The following is a 20,721-nucleotide window of genomic DNA, read 5'->3' on the forward strand; positions in this document are numbered from 1 at the left end:
CCACCCCCACGTTTCAGGCTCCCCTGTTGCCCGGCTCTCCACTCTCCTGCATCCTCAGGCTCCAGATCCCGCCTCGCCCTGGTTCAGATTGAATGCAGGCCCCGCCCTCTCCCGCCTCTCTCAGATTGCAGGCCCCCGCCCCCTCCCGCCTCTCTCAGATTGCAGGCCCCGCCCTCTCCTACCGCCCTCAGATTGCAGGCCCCGCCCTTCGCCGGCAGTGACGCGTCCCGCCCTGCAGCCGCGGGATTCAAACTCCCGGAAGCGGTGTCCAGGCTGGAGAGTGGTAGGGGGTCTGACGCAGCGACGCGAGCGCTGTGTTTACCTCAGGTACCGAGTGGCCCCGGCGTTGGCCGGGGAGGGTGGAGAGGACAGAGGGGTCTCGCAGCCCCAGGGCCGGACTGGACTGCAGGGGGTGGGCAGATCACGGCCGCCGACTCCCTCTCCGCACGCTGGTGTATAATACATGCTCCTTTCCTGAGAGACACCACGCTGGGTGTCTGTCGACGTCGGCCGGTCATCGTTTCGATCCCTTTCAACTTTGCGGTATTATCACTTCCTGGGCCAAGAGGTATCGAGAGGCCAGTGACCTGACCCAGGTTTCTCGTGCGTTCGGCCTTTGCTATTACCAAGTGCTTCTCTTTGCAGTTTGTATTTACCTGTCTTTCCTGGCCCCTGGAAATGCTTCTTTGGTCTCTTTCTGACCAGAATGACTTAGGTTTTCTTCAGTCCAGTCAGTCAGAGATTTCCGAGCATCTGCCTTTAAGCTCTTGGATGACAAAAAAAAAACAAAAAAAACAAAAAAACAAAAAAACTTCAAAAAAACATGTTGAGAGCAGGTAGGTATAACCCACTACTAGCTTGTGTCTGTGAGGTGGGTTCTGTGTCCCTTATTAAAGTTAAAGAGAACGCTTCCTGAAGAAGATGCTCCTAGGACTGGTAGGTTCCTGAGTAGGAGAACTTTATGATCGAATGGAATAGAAAATACTGGGAAAGGAAGGCAGTAGGACTAGCTCACTCTAACCAGAGTCGGGAACACTATTTAGGCTGCCTCTCCAAAAGTTAGGGAGATCACCCTAAGTAGATCTCCTGTTTGTTTGTTTGTTTGGTGGGTTGGTTGGTTTTTCGAGACAGGGTTCCTCTGTGTAGCCTTGGCTGTCTTGAACTTGCTTTGTAGACCAGGCTGGCCTTGAACTCACAGCGATTCGCCTGCCTCCCAAGTGGAGTGCTGGGATTAAAGGTGTGCGCCACCACGCCCGGCAGATCTCCCTGTTTTTATTGGTATCTTTTGTGACTATGATTATTTCCTCTTAGTAGTGATTACAGTTTGAGAATGTGAGTCTGTCTCTGTTGTTGCCTGCTTCACTGTACTCAAGGCTTCCTAACCAGCTTATACTCAGTCCCTATTAGGTTACTTGGTGGAAACAGTTTCCATGTAGGGCTGCATTCAAACTTGATATGCAAATGAGGCTGGCCTTGAACTCCTGGTCTCCCTGCCTCCACTTCCTGAGTACTGGCACCGCTATGCCAGCTCTGAACTTATAAAACTACATTAGTATAGAGTACATCAATGACCTCATCTTCCTTTAGAGTTCTTTCTTTCTTTTCTTTTTTTCCTTTTTCCTTTTTTGGTTTTTCAAGACAGAGTTTCTTTGTGTAACTTTGGCTGTCCTGGACTAACTTTGTAGACCAGGCTGGCCTCGAACTTGCAGAGATCCAGCCTATACCTTTTAAGTGTTGGGAATCACAGGTGTGCGCCACCACCAGCTCTCCTTTAGATTTCTTAATCACACTGCGATCATTTTTATCTCAGGACATACAAGGTAGGAAAAAAAATTTTTTAACTTCCCTAATGGAGAACTATTTTATACACTATATGTGCAGTGTATTTTACGACGCATATGCCTGCTAGAGTCTGAATTATACATTTGCTTCTAAACTGTCATCTATTACTCAGCGAATATGAAACTTGTCTTTACTTCATTCAGCCTCTTCATTCCTTTATACCCAGATCTCTGAGTATTATACTTTCTTTTTTTTCTTTTTTTAAAAAATAAATGTCTCTTGTTGGATTTCCTCACTTCTTCCTGCCATACTCCCAAAAAGTTATTAAGATAGAGTTCAACTAGATATACCTTCTAAAACAGAAGGCACATGTTGGGTAATGACTTTTCAATGCCCATCAATTCACAGGTAGATTTTTATTCTTGAGGATGATATCCCCTTGAGAGTGTAAGGCTTGGGACCCTTCCATTGAGTGTAAGCAAAACCTTTCTTTTAATTCACAGAGCATGACAAGGCATAGTGAGTGGTACACGCCTATAACCCCAGTACCTGGGGCGCTGAAGCAGGAGGATTGTGAGTTCTAGACTAGCCTGAGCTACATTGAGAGATCTGTTCTCAAACAACAGCAAATATAAGTATTCAAGGGTCATATTTCTAGAGGTGAATCTTTCCCTTGTGACCACCACCTAAGGGTTTTTGTTTGTTTAAGATTCATTACGGTGGCGCACGCCTTTAATCCCAGCACTCGGGAGGCAGAGGCAGGCGGATTGCTGTGAGTTCGAGGCCAGCCTGGTCTACAAAGTGAGTCCAGGATGGCCAAGGCTACACAGAGAAACCCTGTCTCGAAAAACCAAAAACAAACAAACAAACAAACACAAAAACAAAAAAGATTCATTACAACACCCCAAAAATCTTCCTCAATTTATTTTCCAGACCCCACTGATTTGGACTAATCTCTTCTATTTAGTGCAAAATAGGTTATAAGGCTTCTTCTAAACCTGAGGTATGAAAGTTTAAACTCAGACTTAAAATGCAGCTGAATTTTGTTTTTGTTTTGAGACAAAGTTTCTCTGTGTAGCCCTGGCTGTTCTGGACTTGCTTTGTAGACCAGGCTGGCCTTGAACTCAGAGATCTACCTGCCTCTGCTTCCTGAGTGCTGGATTACAGGTGTGTGCCACCACCACTTGGCCAAATGCAGCTGAATTTAAAATCTCTTCCTTTCTTTATCTTTCATAGATCCTTTCAAAGATGTCTTCCAGAAGTCCCAAAGATTTAATTAAAAGCAAATGGGGATCAAGGCCTAGCAGCTCCAAATCAGACACTGCGCTGGAAAAATTTAAGGGAGAAATTGCAGCCTTTAAGACATCCCTGGATGAACTCACAAGTGGGAAGGGAAGAGCAACTGATGAAGACAGACGCAGACTTTTGGAGGTAAAAGGTCACTGAACCCTTTAGGTGTATTTGGCTTTCTAGTGGTCACTTCTTATTCCTCCCATTGTCCTTATTTAGCCTGTTCTTTTTAGTTCTAGAAAGTTGATTTTTTAATTTTGAATCTTAAGTTCCTACTTTGATTTTACTAACCTTCAGACATACTTAGTTATTACTAATTCTCTCTTTTAAAATGTAATTGAGCGCCGGGCAGTGGTGGCGCTCGCCTTTCATCCCAGGAGGCAGAGGCAGGTAGATCACCATGAGTTTGAGGCCAGCCTGGTCTACAAAGCAAATCCAGGACAGCCAAGGCTACACAGAGAAACCCTGTCGTGAAAAACAAAACAAAACAAAACTTAATTGAACTGGGCGTGGTAGTACTGTGATCTCAGTACTCAGAAGCAGAGGCAGGCTGAGTTCAGGGCCAGCCTCTAACCCTGTCTGGAAAAAACAAAACAAAACAAACAAAAAAAAAGGTAATTGAATATGTGTTTTGAGTTGTTTCAGAGATACAGACATGTGATTAATAGTTGTGTACTTTTAATATAATTCTACGATCATTTCCGCCTTACTTTTAAACAGTTTATTTTATTTTTTGTATATGAGAGTTTTGCCGACTTGCACGTATGTGCGTCCTATGCACACCTCGTGCCTGCAGAGGTCAGGAGCAGACATAGCATCCTCTGGAACCGGAGCTTAGTTGGCGTTGGTTATTAGCTCTCTTGTAAGTGCTGGGAACTAACTATGGCTCCTCTGCAAAAGCAACACGTGTTTTAACCGCTGGGACAACTCTCCACATTCAGACCCTCACATTTTGTTGTTACTGTTTTGTTTTACTTTTTTAGACAGGGCTTTTGTAGCACAGGGTTAGTCTGGAACTTGAGCTATATGACTGAGGATGACCTTAAACTTGCGTTTCACCTGTCTCCACCTTCAAGTGCTATGGCTAGGTTTGCCTTATAACACTTACCATGTGTTTTCCTTTTTTTCTCCCCCTCCCCAGGACCCCTCTGAGACAGGGTTTCTCTGTGAAGCCTTGGTTGTCCTGGACTCACTTTGTAGACCAGGCTGGCCTCGAACTCACAGCGATCTGCCTGCCTATGCCTCCCAAGTGTTGGGACTAAAGGCGTGAGCCACCATGCCTGACTTTACCATGTTTTTTCAAATATTGAAAACGAATCAACAAACTAATTTGGCATTCATCATGTAGCTTTTTGATACCTTTTCCAAATTAATAATTTATTTCATGTGCATTGGTGTTTTGTCTGCACGTCTAGAACTGGAGCTATAGACAGTTGTGAGCCACTCTGTTGATGCTGGGAATTGAACTCAGGACCCCTAGAAGAGCAGCCAGTGCTCTTAACCACTGAGCCCATCTCTCCAGCTCAATTTAACATAATTATATTAATATTGTCATACAATGTCAGTCTTTTTTGTTTTGTTACAGCACAGTGTTATAGACTGGGTAATTTGAATGGGGGGGGGCAGAGAGAGGGAGAGAGAGAAAGATTGATTAATTGATTGATTTAGCTGCAAAGTCTAAAAGCACAGGTCTTCAAGCTGTGCCATATGTAAGAAGGCTAGGCAAGCAGACCATGAGGCATATGGGAGACCAGGGCTAAGTTCATTTTAACCCACGACAAACCACATGAATCCACCCATGACCCCATGACCTCTAACATTGTTACGTTGAGGGTTAAGTAAATTTGAGGGATCATATTCCAACCTAGCATGCTGTGTTTAAGACTGTAAAACACACTGGCTTGCTATTTATAATTTTTATTGGCTATATAACTTGGAAGTGTTCTGTTTCCATGCTTTTTGGGATTCTGGAAAGATACTGTGCCATTCTTCTATTTTTTTTTTTTTTTTTTTTTAACTATAGTTGAAGAAAATTTTTACTTACATGATCTGATTTATTTTTTGGTTAGTTCACTAAATAGATATATAAGAAATCGAATCTATGCATTTATGATACCTCAAATATCCATTTCAAAGTGTTAAGTGGTGTTCAGATTTCCTTGTAAATGTTTAGAAACCTATTTTATCATTCATATTGGCTTCCCTGTTAACATAATCATTCTGACAGTTGTTAAACCTATTTTATCATTCATATTGGCTTCCCTGTTAACATAATCATTCTGACAGTTGTTTTTTTCATCTTTTTCTTGGTTCTTTCCTCTTGCTACAGCAATGCGATAGATAAGCATTGATTTAGCCCCTTGATACAGATGGCTTTTCTCTCTGCGTCTGCTTATTCAGTGTGTACACAGGTTAACTAGAGCACAGATGGCGTGGATGAAAGGGCTGTGTGTGTGTCTATGAGCTGTCTGAGCAGAGAACCAAGCTTGTATTTTTGGTCCTGATATTGTAAAAGTCAGATTCTATATGTATCTCATTTATGCTTGTTGTAATATATTGTCTAGCCGAATGCCTGACTTGGCTTAGTTCTAAGACTCTTCTTAGTTTCTATCTAGAAAATTCAAGTTCTTGAAGCTGAGAGAGAGAAGAATGTTTATCACCTCACAGAGAAGGACAAAGAAATACAGAGACTCAGAGAGCAGCTCAAGGCGAGACATGGCTCTTCTCTGCTGGAGCAGCTGGAGGAGAAGACGAAGGAGTGCCAGAAGAAGCAGCAGCTGTTGGAGTCCTTATCCAAAGAGACAGATGTTCTGAAAAAGCAGCTGTCTGCCACCACCAAAAGGCTTTCTGACCTTGAAAACAAGGCCAGTACACTCCATCTGGCACAGGTGCTGAAACTGTCTTTAGACTTAGAGTTTTTTCCTATCTGTTACAATTTATAATTCCCATGAATGAGTTTTTATAATGTTTGTGAGTAATGCAACACTTGAATGCACCTACATATCATTCATTTTCTTTCTTTTTTTTTTTTTTAAGGTTTATTTATTTTATTACTTATACAGTGTTCTGCCTGCATGTACATCTGCGAGCCAGAAGAGGGAATCAGATGACTTTGTAGATGGTTGTTAGTCACCATGTGGTTGCTGGGAATTGAACTCAAGACCTCTCAAAGAACAGTCAATGCTCTTAACCTCTGAGCCATCTCTTCAGCCCCACCCCCCTTTTTTGGTTTTTTTAGTTAGTCCCTCTTCCCTAAATAAAAATAGCTAATGCAGTTTCCTGTACTCCCCACAAAGTTACTTCACCCATGAATATTCAGATGACAGTCCATGCTATAGCTACAAGAGTCAAGATTTTGCTAAGGTTTTTTTTTCAATAGTTTGTATTATATAAACAGTTGGTTTAAGTTTTTGGTTAGTTTTCATATTTGAGATAAAGTTACCCCAAATGTATTTCTTCTAATTGCACATTTTTGTCTCCTTGTTTGAGAGGAGAAGTCTCTCAGAAAGAACAAGGGTCTGTGTAAAAATCATCTGAGTCTAAATCTTGGTTTTGTTAAGATTTAGCAAATTCCTTAGCCTCTGTGGCCTAAGAAACAATTGTTTTTCGTTTTTTGTTTGTCTTTTGTTTTTCGAGACAGGATCTCTGTGTGTTAGCTTTGGCTGTCCCGGACTCCCTTTGTAGACCAGACTGGCCTCAAACTCACAGCGATCCACCTGCCTCTGCCTCCCAAGTGCTGGGATTAAAGGTGTGCACCACCATCCCCAGCTGGTACTTAAATTTCTTTGACACTCAGGAAACAAAGGGAGAACCAGTGGAGCCCTGCCTAAACAGCTTCAAGGCCTGCAGCAAAACTCCAACCCCACAGGTTCTAGAACCTTCCCAAACAACCTCAGTGTCCACACATGTCTTTCCTTACAGCTGCTTAGGAAAAATACCCACTCCCACCCTCTCACCCCTGAAAAAAACTGAAAAGCAGGATTTTCAGAGTTTGCTGGCTAGCCTGGGATTATAGACAGCCACTTGGTTTTTCTCTTTTTCTCTATGGGAGAATGAAAAAGGAGCTTCTATGAAATTGTTTTGAGTTCTGTGAAAACTATATGAAGTGTTACTGATTAATATTATTATAGTCTCCCAAATATGAAAGTTTTGAATGGTAACAAGTAGAAAATTTCACACTAGACCTCACATATGCATCACAGCAAGAATCCAGGCCCAACCAATCAAGGACAAAACGTGCAGTCATCATCAAACCCCTACCCAGATCTAGCCAAGGGACAGAACATTCTCCACAGTTAAGTGGAGACTGGGGACTGACTTTCACACGATCTCTGATGCCCCATATTTGGCCATGTCCCTTTGTTGGGGAGGCCCAATGGCACTCAGAGGAAGGATAGTGGACTACCAAGAAGAGACTTGATACCCTAGCACCATATTCAGGGGAAGGAGGTCCCCCTCAGTCACAGTCATAGGGAAGGGGGATTGGGGTGAGAGTGGGAGGGAGGGAGGAATGGAAGGATGCATGGGATGGGATAGAAAATGAGATGTAATATGAATTATTTTATTTTTTTAATAAAAATGTGTTAAAAAAAAAAAGAATCCAGGCCCACTGAAACACTAAATATTTTATATAAAATTGTCTGCAGGCTGCATGTGTATATGAAACAAATGGTCAGGTAGTGGTGGTGCACACCTTTAATCCAACACTCAGGAGGCAGAAGCAGGCAGGTCTCTGAGTTTCAGGCCAGCCTGGTCTACAGAGTGAGTTCTAGGACAGCCAGGGCTACATAGAGAAACCCTGTGTTGGAAGAAAAGGAAAAAAAAGAAAAGAAAAGAAAAAGATTTTCACAGTTAAGAGTTGGGTCTCATCCCAATTATATCTCATAATATATTTAAATATTCTAAACTCCAAAAAGTCTACAATACAGAACACTTTAGTTCTGGTGGTTTTAGTTTAGGAACACTCAAACTATACTAATATAAAATATAATTCTAGGAAAGACTTTTTGTCTTTGACAGTTTGGCTCATTTCTTTGAACTAGCCTAGTTGTTTGACTCCTGGTGAAAACTCAGTGAAGTGTTCATATACATGAAGGTTCTGGGGATTGTGGGATGCAGAAAATATCAGAGTGAAATAGGGATTTCCAGATCACCTAGGGCAGTGGCCCACAACCTTGCTAATGCTGTGACCTTTTAGTACAGTTCCTCATGTTGTGGTGGTCCCCCAACTATAAAATTATTTCATTGTTTCTTCATACCCGTGTTATAAATTGTAATGTAAATATTTTTGGAGGTAAGGGGTTGCCAAGGGGCTTGTGACCCATAGGATGAGAACCACTGGCTTACGAGCCTATCCAGGGAATTTAGTTCTGGCAGTGCCCTCGGTAAATCTCACCTGGCTTGCTGGTTCACTGGTAGTAGACGTGTGTTTGGATGTCTTGAGACATTTTGTATTTTTATAAAACTAAATATAATGAAATTTGTATTGTTAAGTTGATGTTCACTAATACTGGCTTATTTATAGGGCATGCCTGCAAACTGCTTTAACTCATCAATGAATAGTATTCATGAAAAGGAAATGCAGCTGAAAGATGTAAGTTTTTGTTTGTTTTGTTTAAACTGTGGGTAAAGACTACTAATTCGTATGTTCTTAAATTTCATAGGAATTGAAAGCATTAGTGTTGTGAACTTAAAAAAAAAAAAAAAAACCAAACAAGCAAATCTGAGATCATTGTCAAGAGAACCTGTAGACTGGAAAGCCCTAGAGCTAAGCTTCTAATTACTTTAGCAGCATACCTTTTCACCTAAATCTAACTTGCCAAAATAGTTGCTTAATTAACTTCTGCTTTTATTGCCATATGCTTTTATAGGCACCTCTCTTTCTGCCTTTCTGTCTCTTTAAGATGCCTAAGAAATCTAACAGTTATTACCAGGTAGTTATTTCAACGTGTCTGACAGACCTAATGATGGTCAGAGACTTTAAGGAACATATACATGTATTCTAGGGACTGGAGAGATGGCTCAGAGGTTAAGAGGACTGTTCACTCTTCCAGAGGTCCTGAGTTCACAGCAACTATATGTGGTATTCTAGAACTTACTTTGCATAACAGATACCAGTTCTTATGGACAAGCCTCCTGAGGCTCTTCCCTGGGAACTGAGATGGAAGCAGAGTTTCCAAGCTCTCAAGGCAAACAGGCCAGTGGGTACTGAGGAAGAATGTCTTTCCTGCTCTCCAGGTCTCCCAACTACAAGTTTCCTCCTCCTCAAAGAGTTGCTGAGATCTTGCAATTTAATTTATACTTTTCTCTTCATCTATTCAATATGTATTCATTGAATTAAAAAAGGACTATAAAGGAGAGGACATGACTGCTCCTAGGCAGAGTGGATATGGCCCTGAGCCCTGTGAGGAGAAGGCGGGAAGGAAGAGAGGAGAACTAGGTGCAGCAGCCAGGAGGCTAAAGGTACAAAAAAGGGGGCAGGTAACCAAACTGTTCGGAGCCCAGGGGAGCCCGTGGGCTGGAGAGTTCAGCACAGGGGACAGAGTAATGCCAGCCATACCTTGTAACAGGTAGGGACTGAGGGATGCTGGGAAAACCAGGAGGCTTGGTTTGCTTTGATTTGTTAAATAGACACCTCAGTTTGTCCGGGGTTATTATCTTCAAATCTTTCTCCAGGAACTACTGATCGGGAACTCCTCTCTCTCTCCTCAGTAGTTCTCTAACATTAGACATGAGGTTACCTTAGATGTACCAGAAAGCTTTATTATTTCTAACTTATAAATGGATAAATAAGTTTATCTATTTAATAAACTGAGGGCACAGGACTATTTGCGTGTTTTTCAAGTTTTAGATTAAATATATGCAATATAAAGTTGTGGATTTTATTATGAGATCACCAGGTAGCTATTCTGATTACAGAAGCATTACTGGTGTATCTCCCTTGATGCCTGATAAGCATGCTCTTATGATTCCAGTTTTATTTAATCTAGCAAGTATCCCTTGAAGTCTGAGTTTCAAAAGAAGAATTTAAGTGTCTTGAATGTCTATACAGGATACTATGTTACCTTTATCAAAGTATTTATGTGGGACTGATTGAAATAAACATAATTACAATTTTGTACAAAACACAAAAATAGGACTTTTTCAGTGTCACATTTATAGAGTTTTTGCTGATTAGATAGATGCATGTGTTTAGGCGATTTACCTTATACACTGTCTGTCTCACTGGATTCCCAACCACTCCTTGAAAGGAGTAACCTTCTCTGTTCCTGTTTCCTCTAGCTACGCCCCTCTGATTATGTGAGAGAGACACAGATGCAGTAAAATCTAACCCAATTCACCTTCAAGCTAAGTCTAAACTGAGTTTAGGCTCTGTAAATCCAGAGGATCTTCTTCTTCTTCTTCTTCTTCTTCTTTTTTTTCTTCTTCTTCTTCTTCTTCTTCTTTTTACAAATGATAAATTATATTTATACAGTAAATAAGTATCAACAGTCAACACAAATCAAAACCAACCACCAGCCCGGGGACTGAGAAACAGCCAGAGGATCTTCTTGAGAAGTAGATTCTGATTTAAAAGGTCTGAGTGGGGCTTCCAGTCTGCATTTCCTGGGGCTGCTGCTACTGGTCCCCAGCACACTTGGCTCATTCCTAACTCACAGAGCTCCAGGTTGGTCAGCCCTTCTGGTTTCTTGAAGATCTCAGCAACTCTTTGAGGAGGAGGAAACTTGTAGTTGGGAGACCTGGAGAGCAGGAAAGACATTCTTCCTCAGTACCCACTGGCCTGTTTGCCTTGAGAGCTTGGAAACTCTGCTTCCATCTCAGTTCCCAGGGAAGAGCCTCAGGAGGCTTGTCCATAGGAATTGGTATCTGTTATGCAATAGAAGCTCTAGAATGCATGTATATGTTTCTTAAAGTATCCAGCCACCATTAGGTCTGTCAGGCATGTTGAAATAATTACCTGGTAATAATTGTTAGATTTCTTAGGTATCTTAAAGAGACAGAAAGGCAGAAAGAGCGATGCATCTAACCTTAGGTAGGACCATGTTTATTGGTGGACCTATGGTGAGGGGGCATGATCTCACTCATAAAAATAGGCGGTGTGTTTTGTATTTCTGTCATCCCAGATGCAAAGAGGCCACCTGGCCAGTGGAGAATTCCAGGAGTTCTCAGCCAGCCTTGGTCAGTGGAAAACTCTTGTAACCTTTGACTGATAAGGCAATCCCCAAGATGATGGAGATCCTGTGACTCCCAGACCTAATCTGGCGCCTCAAATCTAATGCATTACCTTGTCCTGACATTTTGCTTTGCCTGTGGTGTTTTGGAGGGGCATGAGCTCACCCTTGAGGATGGTTGTGCAATACATCTTACACAGTGCAGGCAGATGAAGAATGCTCACAGAAAAGGGAGGCTCGGACCTTTTTTAGGGGGAGGAAATGACTAATTACCACATGTGTACTAAGTGCCTTCCCTCCCGTGGTTGTCTTGCTGGGCTGCAAAGGACACTGGATATGTCCTTTCTGCAGGAGACTCTCAGTGCCATAAATGTCAAGTGTCAATACTGTTATCATTTCTTGTGCAGACTATACAGGCCAGATAACCAGCAGAAAGAGTAGGCATTTCTTGGTCTCAGTGTTACAAAATTGGATTTTCAAACAACTTAGAGAAGATATGTAATTTTTAATTGAGGAAATTTATAAATTAGTAGGAAAGTTCAAAGAATGAGAATGATTACTTTTATACTCTTTGCCTAAATTTAACTGTTCATGACATTTGTAAGCCTGTTTTTGTATTCTCTTTTACCTTTCACCCACACATTCCTAAGCCATTCAAGAGGGAGCTGCACATATCTGTAATTATTTAACCTGACCTATACCTTAAACAGGAATGTAGTAAATATAACACAGACACAGTACGTTTAGTTAACTCAGTGTCCCTAATCCAGTTTTTTTCAATAAGCTCACAGATTTTATTCCTGCAGTACAGTTCACATTTTGATCATTTTTGATCTTTTTGTCCACAGAGTACTTAGCAGACCCCTGGCCAGATGTGGAAGAACATTAGCTTTCTACAGTATTTGCTTTTTTTTTTTTTTTTTTTTTTTTTTTTTTTAAGTTTAGGGAGAATTTTCTATTCTGATCACTAATAGTTTTAGAGAAGAAAGGGTAGATGCCTGTGAAAGAGTTGGAATGAAAAGCAACGTTTGCTTACTTAGCTGGGCACGGTGCCGTAGACCTGTAGTATTAGCTGTTTAAGAGGCTGAGGCAAAAGGATCACAAGTTCAAGGCCTGCCTGGGCTACGTTAGTGTGTTCAAGGCCAGGCCAGGCACAGCAGAAGTAGGGGCAAGAAGAGCTTACTTTGTTAAGTAACATCGCCATTGTGTGGCTTTTAAAAGCATTACCACTTAATCTTTAAAAAGATTTCATTTTGTTACAGGTATACATACATACATGCATATATATATATGTATGTAAATATATATAAAATAAATACAATCTGATTAGTCCATTTAACGTTGTTCATATGTATGTTTTAGGGTTGACCACTTGGTTTTGGAGCCAGCTTAGGGCCTCATCCATGGGAAGGACTGATTCTTCCCACCTCTGTTACCCTCTCCCCTTTTTTTTCCCCCTTTCTTTCTTTCTTTTTTATTTTTTAGTTTTGGTTTTTTGAGACAAGATTTCTCTGTAGCTATGGCTGTCCTGGACTCACTTTGTAGACCAGACTAACTTAGAACTCACAGAGATCCACCTACCTCTGCTTCCCAAGTGCTGGGATTAAAGGCATGAGCCACCACTGCCCAGCTTGTACCCCATTTTTTAATTGAGCCCTTAATTACCTGTGACTTAAATATATTTTTAGCTCATGTGCTTCAGTAAAATATCAAGATTCATTTGAAAAGCATTGATGATCATCTAAGGAAGATTTAGATTGTTTGTATTGCTACTTCTTAAAGATGAACAAATAAAGTTTGACAGATGTCTTTAAAATGTGATATTGCAATTTGTAGGGAGTTAGATATACACATGTGCTCTCTGGGTCACATGGTGTTCCTTTTTGTTGTTTGTTTGTTTGTTTTTTGAGATAGGCTTTCTCTGCATAAGAGCTCTGGCTATCCTGGAACTTGCTGTGTAGAACAGGCTGGCCTCAAACTTACAAAGATCTGCCTGCTTCTGGCTCCCAAGGGTTTAGGATTAAAGGCTTGCACCACTAGCCCCTGTGGTACACAGTGTTCTTTAGAATTAAATTTCCACATGAGCTGGAGGTTCTCATGAGAGCTTGGCCACTGTGAAGGAATTAAGGCATACACCCCCGTGTATGTGTCTCTTGGGACCCTTCACCCAAAATATTTAGCATGTACATGATATCAAGTTTGGATGTGCATGACCTTTTTGCACAAATATTTGTTATGGATGTGCATGACCTTTTTGCACAAATATTTGTTAAGATTTATATCGTAGAGCTGGGTGTGGTGGCACACTCCTGCAATGCTAACACTCAGGAAGGAAGAGGCAGCAGATTTCTGTGAGTTGGAGGCCAGCCTGGTCTACAAAATGAGTCCAGGACAGCCAAGGCCACGCAGAGAAATCCTGTCTGGAAAGACAAATTGAAAAAAAAAGGACTTATTTCCTGGCCTTTCAGGATCGTAGAGCAGGAGGGGATACTTCTGTCCTATTAGCCAGAACAAGTAGAGTGGGGAGGAGTTGTGGTCTCATTGCATAGTCACAGTGTGCTCAGATTTCTAGACTTTGTCCCCTCCTTTAGCGGTCTTCTCTAGCTAGCCTGTTTATTTAACTTTATTTTTGAAACTCACAGAGATCCTCCTACCTCTCTCTCCCCAGTACTAAGATTAAAGATGTGCACCACCACACCTAGCAATTTAGTTGTTTAGAGGCAAGGTCCTTTTTTTTTTTTTTTTAAAGACAAGGTTTCCCTGTGTAGCCTTGGGTGTCCTGTACTCACTTTGTAGACTAGGCTGGCCTAGAACTCACAGAGATCCATCTGCCTCTGCCTCCCCGAGTGCTGGGATTAAAAAGTACCACCCAGGTGAGTCTTCAGCACATGGTCTTCTCAGCTGATGTAGAGCTGGGGTTATAGGTTTCAGTCTGGCTCTTCCGCAGCTTTTCACTTGAATGTGCCCTGTTTCCGGAAGTAAAACTGTGCACCTTCCCTAGCAAAATGGGGTGAAAGGTGGCAAGGAGGAGTGGTTTGTGTTTTCTAGGAATGGCTGTGCTGCCTGACAGACTCCTTTTGTTTTCATTTGGTTAAGTTTCCTAGAGTCAACTAGTGACGGAGAGTGAGATTTAGAATCAAAGCTCTTTCTAGAAGTGAGATTTGAGTAGCATATTTCCGCCTGCCCCAGGAACATTCTATCTCACAGCCAATAATGCGTACATAAACACAAAGTGAGCTGCCTATGGGAAGTAGCATAGAGACACAATTAGTTGCCTGGAAACTATCGTGTATCTAAAGGGATGTGGCATGCAGTGGCTGCCTGTAAGTAATTTATAAGCCATAAGATTTTGTATGTGTTGGAAAAGACAATGTCGTGGGAACTCCCCTTACACATTCTAAGCTCTGGGCTTTTTACTGCGCTGTTAATTTTCATTCACTGTAAGGCTCTGGAGAAAAACCAGCAGTGGCTCGTGTATGACCAGCAGCGAGAGGCCTACGTTAAAGGACTTTTAGCAAAGATCTTTGAGCTGGAGAGGAAAATAGAAACAGCTGCTGCTACACTCCCACAGCAGATGAAAACAACTGAATCAGAAGGTACTGAGCTATAAACGTCTTCTTTTGGGATAAGCTTGACATTTCCAACAGGAGTGATTCATCAAATGTAGATTTTTTTTTTTTATGTGTTAGAAAGTAAAATAACATCATTTTAAAGCTTGAAGTAAGAAATAGCATTGAGCAAGTCTTTTTTTTTTTTTTTTTTTTTTTTTAATAAAAGAAGCCAGAAGCCACAGGTGGGAGAGCCATCCATCATGGCAGTCATGGTGGTTTTCTCTACATGCGTACTTTTCCCTTTCTTCAAAGTTCTTCTCATTCCCTCCAGAGCTGGCCTGGGCACCAGGTTCCTGTTAGGGAGGAGATAAGTAGGATGATGGATTGAGATAAAGTCTTGCCACATAGTCCTGGCTATCCTGGCACTTAACATGTAGCCCAGGCTATCTTCCAATTGAGAGTAGTCCTCCTGTCTCAGACCCCTAGGTACTAGAATTAAAGGTGTGTGCCACGATTGACATCAGTTGTCATTATGTTTTGTTTGTCTTCCGGTCTCACATCGACTCCAGGAGAAAGAACAGGCTTTATTCCTCAACCCTAACCCACGATGCTATCTCTCTGCCAGGTACCCTCCAGTTTCCCTCATACTGATTTCCTCTGGGTTAGATAACACCTCTTAGGAAGTGGGGCAGGAAGGCTCATATTTAACAGATGAAGAAATAGGCTCAGCAGGTGGAAAGCTAAGAACAAAAGACCCACCACATCAAATGCCAGCCCTAGTCCCCACCTCCCGACTCTTCATTTTATAAGCTGAAGAAATGGTGAAGTTGCATTTGTAGGATGTTTGGTGTTTTAATTTTGGGGGATATGACAAAATGCATTGTACCATGGTGTTGTTTATTACAGGCCATTTTCAAGAGGAGAAGCAAAAATATGATCATCTCTTGGAAAATGCCAAAAAAGATCTGGAAGTTGAACGACAAACCGTAACTCAGTTGCGCTTAGAACTTAATGAATTTCAAAGAAAATATGAAGAAACTCAAAAAGAAGTTGAAGATTTAAATCAGCTGCTGAGTTCACAGCGAAAGGCAGACATAGAACACCTTGAGGAGGATAAGTGTAAGGCAGAGAAAATCCAGCAGCTCAGGGAGGAGAGCAGTGTCTTCAAGGCGAAACTGGAAGAGGAGAGGAAGCGGTCTGAAGAGCTTGTATCTCAGGTGAGCCAGGTGCTGAGAACTCAGTGCCTCAGAATTCAACCAAGGGCCAGGGAGCCTAGATCCCCAGGGAACCAGCAAGCGGCAGAAGCAGTCCCCGCCTCGTATTCCAGCATGGAAGCAGACCATGAATTAGCACCTAAATAAGTGGATGTGCTAAGGAAAATGAAACAAGATGATGTGAAAAAGACGAACAAAACCAACCGGGCGGGGTCCATCGAGGCCTCATGGAAGTGATGGGGTTCGGACAGAGGCTTGTTGGTGGGATCCTGCCAACTCTTGGGAACTCGGTGTCAGTGAGGAGGAAGAGATCACAGACGCTAAGGCTTGAGCAAAGGGGTGGAATGCGGGGGAAGCCAAAGGCAGTGAGGGGACCCAGTTGATTCCTAGGCTGTGCTCTTGGGTGTGTGGATGTGCTCAAAGGACTTCCCATAGAGCCTTCACAGCCTCTTAGATCTGAGACGGCATGCCTTGGGAGTGTTAGAACTGAATACTACTGTGACAGAAAGTCATTAGTTCAAATTTTGCTTGGCAGCATGGATTAACAGAACAGTGGGATCCACACCTGGGCTCTAGACTCTAGAGTGTGTGGCCTGCAGCAAATGGCCTACCTTCCCTGACTCACACAGCATCTGCTACTCAAAAGGATAATAACCCTTACTGCCTCAGACGACCATTGTGTGGGGCAGCCCAGGAGGAATATGAAAGCGCTGTGTAAATCCAGGAAATGCCAGTGGAGGTTATTGCTTCAATAACTAATGATGCGCGTCCTGCAGAGGTTGAGAGCTGAGGAAGTCAGTAACCCTAACATTTTCCTCCTTCGTCTTCACTCTGCTTACTTTGACCTGTAGGTGTGAGTGTTTGGGAAAGGTTAGGCAGAAATAAGCCAATTTTCTCTAGCTCTGTAGCGTAGGAGAGGAAGCGCATCTTTCATTGTTACCCTACTCTGACGCCAAAGTCTCCAGGAACAGGGTGAGGTCACACAGAACTGTGTTCTCGGTCAGGATGATGCTATTTACTCTGCTTACATAGAAAGCCTCAAATAGCCAGCTGGGACGGGTCATCCTTCGCAGCAGGTGCTGTCCTGGTTGGAGGTGGGACTTGAGATGCAGGTTCCTCCACTACCCCCAGCCTCGTGAGGAGGCCAGATGAGATAATTGCTGTCTCTCTTTGCATCCTTCAGGTCCGCATTCTCTACGAGTCTCTGTTAAAGCACCAAGAGGAACAGACCAGGGTGGCTCTGCTGGAACAGCAGGTACTTACCGTCGGGGCTTGAAAGTTCATTCAGCTGATAAAAACAGAACTTCCCCTGGTGTTTATACTGGTCTATGGAGAACTGCTTGAAATTGTAAAACAAAATGTTTGTAAAAGACATGCATTCTCTAAGAGACTCTGCGCTGTTCACGAATCCTGTAACTGTCCTCAGCCACCCATTCTCAGAGGTGTGGTGGCAGTTTTTCTGACAGGTTGATTTTTGGCAAATGTTGCTCTTCGGTGACTGTACTTCCTACTCCAGCCTAGAAGGGGCTCTTTCCAGGCCAGCATGTGAGTTCAAGCAGAAGGGACACCATTTATTCTCGGAATGTATAGTAGGAATTCTTAATATATTTCAAACCGGGGAATAGCCATCTCCTGCCCCTCTTTTCCACCCCCACCAAAAACTGCAAGAACGTGAAGGAATAACTCCAACCAGCAACTTCTTAAGCTGCCCCCCGACTCACTCACCCTACCTAGGCCTTGGCTTTGCTAGTTCATAAGCCAGCTCTTTAGCTGTAAACTTTATTTACTAATAACCTAGCGGTGCTCAGATGAGTTCTTGATATTGAGGCCCAGCGAGCATTCTCCTGTGCTGTTAAATAAAGACTGTAAACATCCAATGAGGGGAACTGGGCGGGATCTACCAGCTCTAACTGTCTTGTCCTGACATATTGCAGATGCAGGCATGTACTCTAGACTTTGAAAATGAAAAACTTGACCGCCAGAACATGCAGCATCAACTGTATGTGATCCTTAAGGAGCTCCGAAAAGCAAGAAGTCAGATAACACAGTTAGAATCCTTGGTAAGTTTGAGCGGCTAATATCGAGCCTACTCTTTATTCTGTTTGCTACCTCCCCATTGATGTGTCAGCTCACTTCTCATGCCAGTAATAGAGCTTAGAATGAACTTGATCACAAGTCAGTAGTTGCCTCCTCTGTGCCACCTAACTGTATAGCATCAATTCAGAACTCAGAAGGGGAGGCGTTGCAGTCCTCTCTGCTCATAGTCACTTCACTGGTGTTTGGGGTCATCCGCTAGCCAGGCTGGGTGCTGTGGTGCTCCTCTTCCCTGGGGGCTGAGAGCCACCAGCCCACCAAGGCAGGAGGAGCAGAAGATGAGACGCAGGGCCTGGAAGGCTGTAAGCACGACAGAGATCAAACATTCCGGGAACTACTTGGGAGCTGTTTCGACTTTCCTCAGGAAGAAAGGCACGGTTCCAGGATAGGTATACACAATTGGTTGAAACTAGGGACTGCAATGATGCTTGATTTGCATTTGGCAGCACAATCCTATCATATGGATGCAGAGGGGAAAGCTAGCAGGGAACTGTGTCAAGAGCTGTGTATTAAATGTAATGAGGGCATCTGTATCTAAAGACTCTCCAGTTGGAGTCAGGCAGAAAGCCGCCGAGGCCCTGCCTGGGAGAGGGGGTCCTGCACCTAATGCTGAGCTCAGAATGGCTGTCCAGACTGGGAGGACTGCAACCTCAAACAGCAGGGTCCTTCCAACAGGGTGCTGCCATTCTAGAGGTGTCCAACAGTACTTTATATAGAGGGGAAGAGGAAGAAAAGGGGGTGCCATGGCATTCTTTTTCATGTTTCTAATGAATTTGCATGCATCTATGTGCCCAGATGTCCCGTTAGTGCACATTCATATATTGTATTAGAGCTACAGAATATTTGGAAATGGGGAAATATTATAAATATATCTCCTGGGCTGGAGAGATGGCTCAGAGGTTAAGATGGCTCACAACCATCTATAATGAAGTCTGGTGCCCTCTTCTGGTATGGAGTTGTACATGCAGACACAACATTGTATACATAATTAAAATAAATAAATCTTTTTTGTTTTTGTTTTTGTTTTTCGAGACAGGGTTTCTCTATGTTATCTTTGCTGGCCTTGAACTCACAACAATCTGCCTGCCTCTGCCTCCCGAGTGCTGGAATTAAAGGCGTGTGCCACTACGCCTGGTTAAATAAATAGATCTTTAATAATAAATAAATAAATAAATATAGCTCCTAGTTTCTAAGGGAGAGGAGAAAAACCAATTGTTAAGTAACTTATAACTTGTATGCTAATAAAATAAATATCTTCATAATGTACTATAAAATATGAATTTTTAAGCTTTCCTGATCATTCTAAATTCCTAAATGAAAAGAAAAGAAGACATGAAAAAGCAAAAGACAGCTATAACACCCTGCTCATGAGCTACCAGTCTGAGCTACCAAAATTTTTGCTGCCTTCAGCTCCACGTAGGGTTTTGTTGCTGTTCTTTCTGTGTTGGGCTTTCACACTCTCTCCAGCTCCCCACTTCAACCGCCCAAGTGCCCAAGTGCTGAGGTCTTTGCACTTCTTTATTCCTTAAGTTACTTCTGTTTTACAAAACTGGCAAATGAATACATGTTATTGAAAATGTCATGATGAGCCGGGTGTAGTGGCACACGCCTTTAATCCCAGCACTTGGGAGGCGGTTTTTTTGTTTTTTGGGGTTTTTTTTTTTTTTTTTTTTTTTTTTTGGTGTTTCGAGACAGAGTCTCTCTGTGTTAGCCTTGGCTGTCCTGGATTTGCTTTGTAGACCAGGCTGGCCTCGAACTCACAGGGATCCTCCTGCCTCTGCCTCCCGAGTGCTGGGATTAAAGGTGTGCGCCACCACGCTGGCTTAACTACTTCATATCTTACCATTGAAATATCAGCAGAAACCCAAAATAAACTGTAGGGCTGAAACATGCAGGAGGTGTAGGAAGCAGTTCAAACTGTGTGCATTTGATATTTGTTTTGCAGAAGCAGCTACATGGGTTTCCTGCCTTCACAGAGCAGCCGTTCCTACTCCAGGGAGAACCCGAAAACAGAGTGAAAGGTGCTTCACCCAAAAGTCCCAGTGCTGCGCTCAACGAGAGCCTGGTGGAATGCCCCAAGTGCAGTGTACAGTACCCAGCCACCGAGCACCGAGACCTCCTTGTCCACGTTGAGTACTGCATGAAGTAGCAGAGCCGCTCTCACCATCGTACTGAAAAGTCCACACTGTATCCTGTGTTTGCTTATGGGCACTTTGAACCACAGATTACATCTCTTGCACAAGAAACTCCGTCCGCCCTTGGCACTCTGGCATACGAGGGCGTCCATGTACTTTTCTGGCCACTTTGCATTTTCTTTGGTCGTGATACCTTCCTGAGCTGCCTCATCAGGCTGTGGTGAGCAGTGGGTATCCAGACCACTAGCACTTGACACTGTTCTGATAACTCGCACTTGACACTGTCCATATACTCATGAGCAAGAACTATTTGGGTTATTGGGTGTGGCTTAAAGCTACTGACCAGCAAGCAAATATTTTATGCTTTGGGGTTTTTAAGAGAATCAGAAGGTTATCAACCATGGATCTTACTGTGCTGATCTTTTTTATGTAAGTGCTTAGTACACCGACAGTTCAATTGATGCCTCTTGCTACTGTAAAACGG

The 20,721-nt window shown here is 42.8% G+C and overlaps 1 protein-coding gene across 2 annotated transcripts; it reads left to right on the top strand.

The window, feature by feature from the left end:
• The first annotated feature begins 214 nt into the window (after positions 1 to 214).
• On the top strand, positions 215 to 20,705 carry Cep55 (centrosomal protein 55). Of its 2 annotated transcripts, none has more exons than XM_051146407.1 (9): positions 215 to 327; positions 3,019 to 3,213; positions 5,688 to 5,960; positions 8,597 to 8,665; positions 14,689 to 14,839; positions 15,701 to 16,011; positions 17,192 to 17,263; positions 17,943 to 18,068; positions 20,048 to 20,705. In XM_051146407.1, the coding sequence occupies exons 2-9, from the start codon at positions 3,031 to 3,033 to the stop codon at positions 20,249 to 20,251; spliced, it is 1,389 nt and encodes a 462-aa protein (XP_051002364.1). In that variant the 5' UTR covers positions 215 to 327; positions 3,019 to 3,030; the 3' UTR covers positions 20,252 to 20,705. The 2 variants fall into 2 exon arrangements, with proteins under 2 accessions (XP_051002364.1, XP_051002363.1); XM_051146406.1 differs by lacking the exon at positions 215 to 327 and adding an exon at positions 583 to 603.
• The last annotated feature ends 16 nt before the right edge of the window (positions 20,706 to 20,721 follow it).

Source organism: Acomys russatus, chromosome 5, assembly GCF_903995435.1.
Source record: "Acomys russatus chromosome 5, mAcoRus1.1, whole genome shotgun sequence".
Taxonomy (NCBI): Eukaryota; Metazoa; Chordata; class Mammalia; order Rodentia; family Muridae; genus Acomys; species Acomys russatus.

What these genes read in the sequence shown, in the direction of transcription:
- Cep55 (XM_051146407.1), top strand. Translation starts at nt 3,031, where the DNA reads ATGTCTTCCAGAAGTCCCAAAGATTTAATTAAAAGCAAATGGGGATCA. An exon ending in GTACACTCCATCTGGCACAG is followed by an intron (nt 5,961 to 8,596) that starts GTGCTGAAACTG and finishes GCTTATTTATAG; the next exon opens with GGCATGCCTGCAAACTGCTT. An exon ending in TGGCTCTGCTGGAACAGCAG is followed by an intron (nt 17,264 to 17,942) that starts GTACTTACCGTC and finishes GACATATTGCAG; the next exon opens with ATGCAGGCATGTACTCTAGA.